Source organism: Rattus rattus, chromosome 3 (genome assembly GCF_011064425.1).
Source record: "Rattus rattus isolate New Zealand chromosome 3, Rrattus_CSIRO_v1, whole genome shotgun sequence".
Lineage (NCBI taxonomy): Eukaryota > Metazoa > Chordata > Mammalia > Rodentia > Muridae > Rattus > Rattus rattus.
In genome coordinates this window covers 134,145,048-134,157,441 of record NC_046156.1, presented here as the reverse complement: position 1 = coordinate 134,157,441, position 12,394 = coordinate 134,145,048, and the positions used below count along the sequence as shown (strand labels likewise).

Sequence of the window (12,394 nt, the reverse complement as noted above, 5' to 3'; positions counted from 1 at the left end):
TTTTTATTGGATTTTTTTTTGTTTACATTTCAAATGTTATTCCCTTTCCCCATTTCCCATCCATAAGCCCCCTATCCCACCCCCTTTCCCTTTTTCTAGAAGGGTGTTCCCCCTCCCCATCCTGACCTTCCCCTACAATGGGGGGGGGTGGAGTCCAGCCTTGGCAGGACCAAGGGCTTGGCCTGCTTTCTTACAGAACCAGGACCCGAAGCCCAGGGATGGAACCACCTACAAGATGCTAGGCCCTCCCCCATCAATCATTAATTGAGAAAATACCCTTTAGCTCTAACTTATAGAAGCATTTTCTCAATTGAGTATCCCTCCTTTCAAATGATATTAGCTTGTGTCACATTGAAATAAAACTTGCCAAGACAGTAAATATATGTAGTTTTGGTTGAAAACTCTATAGAAAAGCATACTGAGTGATAAACTTTCAAAGCCTCCTAAATAGATATTCTCTTAAGAGGGTTGGCTGGGCCACTGTTGTTGAAGAGGATGTCAGGTGGACCTAGTTTTGATACATGGGTAGAGTAGGATGATATAAGGAGAGAGAGAGAGAGATTACCTTGTTTGAAACAGCAGACTCTCTGACTCTGAGATGGGGCCTTTTCAGTTAAAATCATCTTAAAGATAACAGGAAAAAGCAGGCTAGAAGAAATGACTCCTGCATGTCATGTAAGCTTTCATATTGTCTCTACAGCTTTGATGTGGGATTGGCCTGCTGACTGTTTACAATTGGGTATTCTAACTGTAGCCAAGCACATTTAGACACATCTATGGGCCTAGCTCTCAAGGATTAAATCAACTTAAAACAAGGAGGGAAGGATGTTAATCAGATCATGAAAATATGATTACCTGTTTCTGGACTTACTCGATTCATTGTGTGCTACACAAGATCAAGTAATTGTAAGCCCACGAATAAATATAAGGAGAAGGGGGGCTGGAGAGATGGCTCAGTGGTTAAGAGCACCAGAGGTCTTCCAGAGGTCCTGAGTTCAATTCCCAGCCGCCACATGGTGGCTCACAACCATCTGTAATGAGATCTGATGCCTTCTTCTGGTGTATCTGAAGACAGCTACAGTGTACTTATATATAATAAATAAATAAATAAAAATAAGTACAAGGGGGTGATGGGTAACAGTGAGAGATACTCTTAAGCATGAGCTATGCACCCATCCGGAAAGATCTGGGATGGGAGACTAACATGTCCTTACACAGACACACCCTTTGCTGGTGTTTGGAGCAGCAGGTGATATGAGGGTCAGATTGTGTAGAGAGCCTGATGTTCTGAGGTCATAACTCATGCTCAGTAAATTGGGGAAATAAAAACATGGAGCAAAAATGTGACATTTCCTTTTTTGCCACTCCAGGGTCTTTTGATGTTGAGTGTCTTACAACAGATCACTACACCGGTGGCATGAAGCAAAAGTACACTGTGAACCAGTGCAAGGGGCAGTTTGAAGATGTCACTCTCTACCAGGGAGAAAGGACCTACTATATTGCAGCAGTGGAGGTGGAATGGGATTATTCACCAAGCAGGGACTGGGAAATGGAGCTGCACCATTTGCAAGAGCAAAAGTAACTTTCCATTCTCAGACTCCCAAAGCGCTCAGCTATAAGCTTATGTCCCCCTTTACTTAAAGAGATGGACCAACCCTTAGAACAAAGCAGCAGCTGCATTAAGTCACGGCAATGATCACTTCCTGGGAACCTACGCTCAGTCATTTCCACTTCTCATGGCCTCCTCATAAGATTCCTTCTGTAACCTATTCCAGCTGCCTCTGGTGTCACTGCCCTGCTGGTGGCCTGTCACTCACCTTCAAACTCACCCAAAGTGAGACAGCCGCAATGTGGCTGATTTCATCCTCCTGGTTTCATGGCTAGTATAATAATCAGTTGTTCCATAACCTTAAATCCCCTGTGCTTCTTAAATACTTAGCAGTTCTTTCCACTAAGATCTTAAAGAAAATTACATTCAAAGCCATTAATGACACAAACAATGTAAAAAAAAAGTATCAGAAAGAATAAATCCAAGTAAAAACTGGCCTTGGGAACATTAGAAACATCCATCTCAGCATCATGTGGCATCACCTGATGTTGTAATTGACCCTTTTTTATTTTCCCAGGCATTTTTCCTCTATCTTGCCACTTTCATCATGTGACCTCACATGAACATGATCTGAAGAACTAGTCTGAGCAGCGGGACAGGTAGACCCACGGTGCCCAGTACCCTGGCTGACAGTGGCTGGCTTGATAGTTTGATTTCAGTGCTAAGTGTGGTCTGAGATAGACAGGGATAAAAGGTTGCTTTTGTGATTTGGATAAAGAGGTTAAAAGGAACCATTAGTTAACTAAAACTTAAAAAAAAGTGCCACTTCCTTTCCCATTGACTGAAAATATTGCACTGATTGATGATTAACCCTAGACTCACAGCATTTTAGAGTGGGAAACTGTGACGAGAGGATTTGATCTGTGCCTCTCTTTAGGGGCTTAAGAACTAAGGCCCCTTTCTCCAGATAGCAAGGTTCAAGACAACAGCTTAACGAGGCAAGAGTCAGGGCCAGGACTGAAGCAGCACACTGGACAGGTCTGCACATCTCGCTAAGATTTTAAAATCTTTTTTTTTTCTCACTGGGATGGAAAATAATTTTAAATGAACAGAACTAGTCACAAGAAATTTTACTCAAAACTTAATTTTTCTTCTTTCCTGGAAACAAATACTAACTAGTATCGGGTCTCCTTTTCTAGTGTATCAAATGCATTTTTGGATAAGGAAGAGTTCTTCATAGGCTCAAAGTACAAGAAGGTTGTGTATCGAGAGTTTACTGACAGCACATTCAGAGAACAGGTGAAGAGAAGAGCTGAAGAGGAGCACTTGGGCATCCTCGGTAAGGGGACAGCATCTTGGTAGCCTTGTTAGTGGCAGGAGCTGCCCGCAGCATCATGGATTCTCCTAGCTCATATATCAAAGCTATTCAAACCAAAACAGAAAAAAAGATCATTCAATTAAAACAAATGAGAAGTTTGTGTTTGCTAAAGAATACAGATAATACCACTTCTTTCTGTCAGGTATAATGTATTGTTCCATAGACCGATACAATTATTTATACTTGGTGCCTATAGTTTTGGTGAAGTTCCTAGAAAATACCTCTGAATAAAATACCTGGGCCAAATTCTCCTTTTTATTCCACCAAGCCCCACCAAAAGAAGTACCTCTTTTACTTGAAGAATAAACAAGTAATCAGTTATAAGAAAAAAACATATATGGGGATGAGAACATGCGTTTGCTTACAGAGAACCAAGGGAACGTTACCTTTAGGTTTTTAGGAACCACATTAAGGCAAGTGTGCAACCTGAAATCTGTGAGGTGCTGCACTCTTGAGCCTTCCAGTCCTTCCAGGGATCAGAACCTCCAAGCTGAGATACTCTAGATCAGGGCTCAACCTTCCTAATGCTGTGACTCTGACTCTTGTGGTGACCCCGACCATAAAATCATTTTCATTGCTACTTCATAACTGTAATTTTGCTACTGCTATGAATCACACTGTAAAATATCTGTGCTTCCCAATGGTCTTAGGTGACCCCTGTGAAAGGGTTATGTGACACTCCAGGTTGAAAAACACTGTTCTAGTGCTAATGGCAGTGTTGAGGGTAACAGAAGTGCACGGGAAAAGTCACAGCTAGCTGGGGAGCAGAAGCTGGCGGGCTGCCTTCAACCTTGCCCGCACAGCCCTTTGATAACTTCATGCTCAGCGGGGGCGGGGGGTGTCCAAATATCGAGTGCTGTGGGTAAGGCGTGCAGAGCAGCTCCTGGCCTGCCATCAGATATCCCTGGTAGACCTCTGACCCTCGGGGGTTTTTTAGGCTACAACGTCCTCTGGAACTCTGGATAAGAGATACATTATGGGGGTTGGGGATTTAGCTCAGTGGTAGAGCGCTTGCCTAGGAAGCGCAAGGCCCTGGGTTCGGTCCCCAGCTCCGAAAAAAAAGAACCAAAAAAAAAGAGAGAGATAAATTATGGTCTTTATATTTAGAGAAGCCATCTCTAGTGTTCTTATGAACATCTTCTGGGACCAGAAATAAATCATGAACTGTACCAGCACAAAATCATGGGCAAAAAAAAGGAGACTCCATCTTTCATGCTGAAAAATTACTTGGTTTTTGCCTTTGCCACTGACAGAAATTCCAATCTACTAAGCCACCCTTCCATTTCACTTTTATCAGGTCCACTGATTCATGCAGATGTTGGAGACAAAGTTAAAGTTGTCTTTAAAAATATGGCAAGCAGGACATATTCAATACATGCCCACGGAGTGAAAACAAAGAGTTCTACAGTTGCTCCAACATTACCAGGTACTGGGCGGAGAGGGATGTATTGCACAGATAACAGTCCACAAATGCTAACTGTTGTAAAGAGTAGTCCTTCCAAATGAGTGCATTGTAAGGGAATGCAAAGGAAGGTGAGTACATAGGATACAGGGAACAGCTCTGTGTGGTGCTTGGTTACACACACACACACACACACACACACACACACACACACACACACACACACACACACTCCTTTATACCAAAACTATTTGCCAAAGGGCTGTAAAATGAACGTGAAGGTACTGAAGATTTACAGACACGGAAGACTAACTTAGAAAGATGCTCCCTTCACAATATTTGAGGTGGCATCTGATGCACCACAGGGTAAAATGTTCACGTCCTAGCCACTCAGACAATGGCTGCAGTTTAGAATTTTAAACCCTGGGTATTTGTATCTGGCATGTCTCAGGAGCACACCAGATGTTTAGTTGAGATAAAAACTGAGATATATGATACACACCAAAGTAAAACAATAAAATGATTTGACAGGAAAAGGTTTAAAAAATTTATCAGTTCCCAAAGATATCAAACAGAAAGAGTGGTCCATAGGATTACTTTTATAACTTTTTTTAAAGATTTTTTTTATTTACTTAATGTATGTGTCTTAGGTCAGGGTTTCTATTCCTGCACAAACATCATGACCAAGAAGCAAGTTGGGGAAGGAAGGGTTTATTCAGGTTACACATTCACATTGCTGATCATCACCAAAGGAAGTCAGGGCTGGAACTCACGCAGAGCAGGAAGCAGGAGCTGATGCAGAGACCATGGAAGGATGTTATTTACTCCCCTGGCTTGCTCAGCTTGCTCTCATAGAACCCAAGACTACCAGCCCAGGGACCGTACCACCCACAGTGGGCTGGGTCCTCCCCCACTTGATCACTAGTTGAGAAAATGCCCTACAGCTAGGTCTCATGGAGGCATTTCCTCAACTGAGGCTCCTTTCTCTGTGATAACTTCAGCTTGTGTCAAGTTGACACACAAAACCAGCCACTACAGTATGTTTGTAGCTGTCTTCAGACACACCAGAAGAGGGAATGGGATCCCATTACAGATGGTTGTGAGCCACCATGTGGTTGCTGGGAATTGAATTCAGGACCCCTGGAGTAGTAGTCAGTACTCTTAACCTCTGAGCCATCTCTCCAACCCTACTTTTATAATATAAAGGAAGATAAAGCAAAATTTCTCTCTTGATCTTCTAAGAAAGATAAACATAGATAATATTGAGTTGTTAACAAAGCTATGAAAAAAACTCATCAGAGTAAGACAGTAACAATGGTATATGTTAGGTAGGTCAGTCAGTAGAGTCTGACATTAGTGAAGACATAGGAGGTGCAGCTCAGGTAACAGGGAGGAAGGAACCTAGATAGAGGAAGGGCCTAGGGGCTATCATTAGGACTTAAGGTGTTATACTACACACTCACATATGTAGAGTTAAGGGAATTTATCTGATTAAGGATTTTAAGAAGCTTTTCTAGCCTACTCATGAGTTAAGTGACTGTAGGAGAGAAATGGCAACATTAGGGGCCAATTAGGTAAATCCTGCACTAAACTTGATGGGAAAAAACAATTACCAGAATTAGAATGAACAAGATTTGGCATGGTCCTGACGCAGATGAAGGGGCAAGAGGTTATGATACTGCAATTCTACTTTAAAGTGAACTAAAGGGTCTGCTGGGAATTGGGCACTAGAGTCAGGGAAGGAGGTGTCAAGGATGACTCTTCAGCTTTGGGAACGAATCCCTGGTAACAGAGCAGGCTAGAAGAAAAATTTATAGAAATAAATGTGGTCAGCAGATGGTTGGGTCTCACTTTTACATTATATGTTTAACATTTACATTTTATGTTCTTAGTGAAATTTTCTCCTTAGACAAGAAATGAGGAAATTGGGGCTGAAAACAATAGTTTGAGGAAAGTGGGGAAGGCCTATACCTCCCTTAAGACAAGACCTCAATTCTTGCTTGATCTCCTAGTATAGGATATCAGACTCTAGAGTGTTAATTTGATAGTGTTACATTTGCAGGAAACAGCAAGGTCTATGTAAATGAATCAGACAGAGGGGAGTCTAGGCAGGTATGTGGATGTAACTGAAAGATCTGTGGACAGATATACAGGAAGTTCTGTGGCAGAGTAATAAAAGATGGATCCATGCAGTTACTTCAAACTATGACATTAAAATGGCCACCCTCTGACTTTGTGGTTCAACAAGTGAATGAGGGCTGATTAATTCATAGTATACATACAATGACATAAAAATGCCTTAGCGTGTCTTACAAAGACACTCCCAAATCATCAAGGTTGTTCAATAGGTAAAGGTGGAACCCACATGCTTGGAAGACAGGACTCTCATATACTTTTATATGTTGTGGCACTATAATATTAAAAAAACAAGTTCCTGGAAGAATTTTGAATACTATTTTTTTAACAACTAATTTGACATCTTTACTTTCTGGATTCCTAGTTATCAAGGCTTAATATATGCATATATATTATATGTGTATATAAAATGTGTATGGATATAAAAGTCAGATACTAACTTAATATAACCAGACATGTAACTCTTGGTTAATTTAGGTGAAGTTCGCACTTATATATGGCAAATTCCAGAAAGATCAGGTGCTGGAACGGAGGATTCACCTTGTATCCCATGGGCTTATTACTCAACCGTGGATCGAGTTAAGGTAACCTTTAAACAAACCATCTCTATTGTAAGACTCTCCACATAGACAATTGAAAGCAGATACAGTTACCAGAGTTTTTCTGTGCTCCAGTCTGTCCAAATCCTAGGAATATAAACTGCTCTCTAATCCAGCTCAGTTTATACTTTTGGTTTGTTTGCTTTTAAATATAAGGTTATAATTATCTCACACCTGCTGATTATTGATAGCACCTAATTAGAATTTAAAACCAATGTATTTTAGGTTTCTTTTGGTATGAAAACAAATTAAATGCAAAGAACTGAGATGTGTAGCTTCAGAGTTCTTTGCAAACCCAACAGCTAATCAGAACTGTGGATATTGTTGAATAAATATCGGAAAAGCAAAAACACCCAACGGCCACCTCAACTACACTGGCACGCAGAACTAAATCTTGATCAGAATCGCCTCCCAGTTCTTGAACTGTCAATGCAGCTGCCTGCTGGACATCTACACCAGACATTCCCAGATACAGGGACCCTTCCAAAGTGTCTTCCTCCATCTCCTTTACTTCCTGTTGCAAAGAACAGCAGCACATCTGCTACATATTTGCAAGAAAGACTAGGTCCAGGCCCTGCTTCCTCAGTTGCCAAATGGGGGTAGGGCTGTCCCTGCATCTGTTGCCTCGCTGTGGGTCCTATTCCCCTAATTGAGCCTCTTTGTCTGGCCTCAGTGGGAGAGGCCTAGTCCTGCAGTGACTTCAAGTTCTAGGACAGGGTGATTCCAAAGTGGTCTTCCTTCTTCTCCGAGGAGGAGAAGAGGAGGGGAAGAGGTTGAATGAGGGAAGAATGGGGTGGGGGAGCTGCGATTGGGATATAAAGCAAATAAATAAATTAAACAAACAAACAAACAGCAGCACAAGTAGCAGTCCTACCAGTTAGTTCACTCAAGCAGGTACTTGGAACCGCTCTTCTTACCCAGTTTGACCCTACAATTACTTGCTCAGTCCACTCCACTCCTGTCACATGTCAATTCCCAGGCTACAGACTTTCCCCCAAGTCTTCCTTCACCTGACCAATATGACTGGACTAAAATGTGGTTTTGCTGTGATCATGTCTCAGACCTACTTATGTCTCAACTTGAATTTCATTAGTAGGATATAGCCCAAGGATGGTCCAAGACACAATCTGCCATCACTGACACCCGGCCACAGCAAACTCCTCAGAGGTGTAAGACGTCACTGTGGTCTTTCACATGGGTATTCATCAGCACCGCTTCTCCATGGCAATGGGCAGTTTCCTTGGCTTCTACACATTTCTTCTATTCCTCTATGAGCTCCTAAGTGAAGGGCTTTGTTTCATTCAGCCATGGCTATACAATACCCGGCACAATACTTGGCTCATTGCGATGAGTTCATGAGTTTATGAAATGAACAACCAACACTGCTCACTTAGGTAGCTCATTAGTTAGGCCAAGTTTTGGCCTCTGCACGAATGTAAGTTCCACATCACCCACATAACCTACCCACGTATTCAGCATTGTTTCAGCTTAACCGCATTAAGTATGAAGACACTGAAGTGGTAGCTTTACCTTGGGCTAGGTGTCGCACTAAAATCAGTCCCCCCAAAAGTGGCTGGGATTATAGATAAGGTCCCAGCTCTCTAAAATCCTGACCAACACTTCCAGGATAACTGTAGTTTCTGCTTGTTTTCAGGATCTCTATAGTGGGCTAATAGGCCCATTGATTGTTTGTCGGAAATCTTATGTGAAAGTATTCAATCCTAAAAAGAAAATGGAGTTTTCCCTTTTGTTTCTAGTATTTGATGAGAATGAATCTTGGTACTTAGATGATAACATCAATACATACTCTGATCACCCTGAGAAAGTAAACAAAGACAACGAGGAATTCATAGAAAGCAATAAAATGCATGGTATGAGACACTATTCTAAGCCACTTTCCTGTTTTACCCTTTTCTTCTTTCAAAGAAAATCATGTTGTAGGGCTGTTTTATTTTATTATAATGTAAAATTCTGTTCAAAACCAAAATGTTTAAAATCTTTACTCATTTTTCTCTCAAGTCCAAACCCTCATTCCCTTTTTAAAAAATCCACAATTAGGATTAAGGCTCCTCCTATAAAGTAACTTGAAAAATATCAATGATACCGTTGAACTTGAAAGCACTGTTCTCCCCATCTATAGTGAAGTACGCTCTGTCATGCTAACCTAGTACTATTTCCTATTACTGTTGTGGGTTAAAATCATTCTGAAAATGATCACATTTCCCTCAGCTATCAATGGGAAAATGTTCGGAAACCTACAAGGCCTCACGATGCACGTGGGAGATGAGGTCAACTGGTATGTGATGGCTATGGGCAATGAAATAGACCTGCACACTGTACACTTCCACGGCCACAGCTTCCAATACAAGGTAAGAGTCACCTGCAGCACTCATTCCTGCTCTGCTTCATATGTTCCGGTTCAAGCCAAGAACACCTTTCCTTAGAGATACCTGTGAAAAAGAGAAACTGGCCCAGCCTGCAGAGCACTGCAGTCTCCACTAGCACACCGGCCTCCTCACAACTTGGGCTTGTCCTTATACTTGCAGATTTTTCTGTCTTTTGTAGTTCTGCTCACACATTCTGAATGGAATGGCTGACAGAGAAGGCAGCAGTGTTCAATTCACAAAAGGTTGAGGCAGCAGAGACGAGAACAGGACTTCACTATAGCTCTGTCCATTCTAAGTTCTCTCTTAAATTGTGAGGGGTGAATTATCATTTGGGTGTCAAACAACTGACATCCCAAGAACACAATTCTACTACCCTTTACCTTGGGAAACCAACTGTCCTCCTGAAAATGCATTTTTCTGTTTTTAAACTGATGTAGAAAATGTACAAGCTACCAACCCCCCCCCCCCCCCCTCCAAAAAAAAAAAAAAAGGCATATTGAAAATGAGGTCCATTTTATAATCTGTACTATTTTCTATACATATATCGTTAATGGGCTCTCAACATTATTTCCACAGAAACATGCCAGCAACATATTCTCAAATATGTCAGCATCACTTAAATTGTCTTTCCTCTTCTGTTCCTTTACACTTTCTTTGCCTTACAGTTTCACAAAGAAGGTAAGTCTATAAATCCAAGCACGAGTGAAGGTTTGATGCGGGACAACAGTTTGCTTGCTCTGTGTAGATCAAGTCTTTGACAAAAAGGCAAGCCTGAACTGTGGCATTTACTGGGCATAGTCCTGACTAAGAAAAGCCTTCCTTCACATTTCCCTTGATGCCTCAGAGTTCTGAGGCTTTAGGTGGGGACCTCCAATTTCAGAACATAAAATATAGAGGGATTAATTTTTTCAAAAAAATCTGTTTTTCTAATATTTTGACCTAGCTAATTAAAGGTTATTAAATTCTCATATTTGTCATTTTTCTAATAAAGCACAGGGGAATTCATAGTTCTGATGTCTTTGACCTTTTTCCTGGAACATACCAAACCCTAGAGATGTTTCCCCAAACGCCTGGAACCTGGTTACTCCACTGCCATGTGACTGACCATATTCATGCGGGGATGGTAACTACCTACACTGTTTTACCAAATCAAGGTAAATATCCAGGCAGTATCTCTAGATATACATTATGAATGCTTGGCCTAAATTCATCTCCCAGTATAAGGCACCTGTGAACTGGCTGTCCTGGTACCTTCCTTTTCTTCCCCTAAATAGGAATGTTTTACTGCTAGGCCAGTGGAATTACTGAGTCTAAGTGTACTAATGGACACAAACTTGACAGTGTGTTCACATGAAAAGCTGGTATAAGAAAACACATTAGTTTTTTAACAAACAAGCAACTTACAAATGACCATCTAGAACTTCTTTCTCAAGAGGAAACATTAACATTTCCCCGCAACAGCTCCCACCTAAGGGAAGCATCAATCAACCCAGTATAATTTCAGTTACCACCTAGAGTAGTTCTTTTTGGGACGGCAAAGAAGAGGTGTTCATAAAGGAGCTGAAAAAAACTAAAATTAAAAACATTTATTCTTCAGCTCTTACATGTATAAGTACACACAGACACAGAGACGCTCACCCATGTGCCTATACGCAGAGCACAGGAAAATTCATCTTTTTTGTGGATATAAGCCAACAACAAAATGTACAAAGAGGGAAATTCCAGCACTGTAGTTTACAGGCTTTAATGGGTCTTTAGAGCTGAGAATTATTGGAATTAGAAATGGCAAATCTAACTGGAGGAAGTTACATATAGACTATTCTTCTTCCTTAAAAATAAAAGGAATAGACATATGTGTGTGTATTTATGTGGGTATGTGGGTGTGTGCATGTGTATGCATGTATGCATTTGTATATGTGTCCATGCACATGTGTGCATGTGTTGTGTACATGTGAGTGTGCATGTGTGTGCCTGTTTGCGCATGTGCATGAACATGTATGTACACTTGTGCACATGTTTGTATAACTGTGTGTGTATGTGTAAGTATGCTGTGGTCCTAGGAACAGAGTCCATGATTTGTCAATGTTAGGTAAGACTATTACTAGTGATCTGTGTTCTCAGTCCAAGTATTACATAACTAAAGTCACTCAAGATTGCACCTTATCATAAACAAACTTTTCATCTTTGCTCTTAAACCATCTTTTTTAAAAAACAAAACAAAACAAAACTACTCTCACTAGAGCAGTCACTGGTAATACAAAACTACCTAAGACTCAAAAAAGCAAATAAACTGCTGGGTTTAACTACAATAACCTGATCACAGGGGTTGCCTAAGAGCATCTGAAAACACAGATATGTCCATTATGATTAATAATAGTACCAAAATTAAAGTTATAAAGTAACAAAAATAAATTTATGGGTGGAGGTCACAACAGGAGGAATTGTATTAATGGCTTGCAGCATTACAAGGTTGAGAACTTGGTTCTAAATAAACAAGCTTGCAGCGTTAGTGAGATAGATGGCTCAGCATTTAAGATCACTGGCTGCTTTTCCAGAAGATCAAGGTTCGATTCCCAGCACCTAAATGCTCACCACCTTCTATGACTCCAGTTGTGTACTGTAACTCCAATTCTAGGGAATCTAATGCCTTCTTCTGGTCTCTGTGGATACAAGGCACACAAGTGTATACAGGTACACATACAGGTAATACACCCATACCAAAGGAAGAAAGATTGGGAGGGATAGAAAGGGAGGAAAAGGGAGGAAGGAGAGGAAGAGGAGGAAGAGGAGAGGAGGGAGAATGAGAGAAGGAGCTTGCTTGTATATAAACCATGCAGAAAGTAATAGAGAGGGAGGAACACTTGAGAATCTATGTATGTAAATGTTTAGCACCCAGGAGATACTGCCACAGGGTGGTTATGCACAAAGAAACACTGGAAACTT

At 41.1% G+C, this 12,394-nt stretch overlaps 1 protein-coding gene across 1 annotated transcript in view; it reads left to right on the top strand.

The window, feature by feature from the left end:
- Window positions 1–12,394, top strand: part of Cp (ceruloplasmin) — a 59,048-nt gene that overhangs the window by 25,237 nt on the left and 21,417 nt on the right. Inside the window, exons 12-18 of the mRNA XM_032898608.1 lie at window positions 1,371–1,578; window positions 2,749–2,888; window positions 4,225–4,353; window positions 6,943–7,049; window positions 8,719–8,935; window positions 9,294–9,433; window positions 10,443–10,605. Coding sequence (XP_032754499.1) covers window positions 1,371–1,578; window positions 2,749–2,888; window positions 4,225–4,353; window positions 6,943–7,049; window positions 8,719–8,935; window positions 9,294–9,433; window positions 10,443–10,605 — 1,104 coding nt within the window. The remainder of the gene's footprint in view (window positions 1–1,370; window positions 1,579–2,748; window positions 2,889–4,224; window positions 4,354–6,942; window positions 7,050–8,718; window positions 8,936–9,293; window positions 9,434–10,442; window positions 10,606–12,394) is intronic.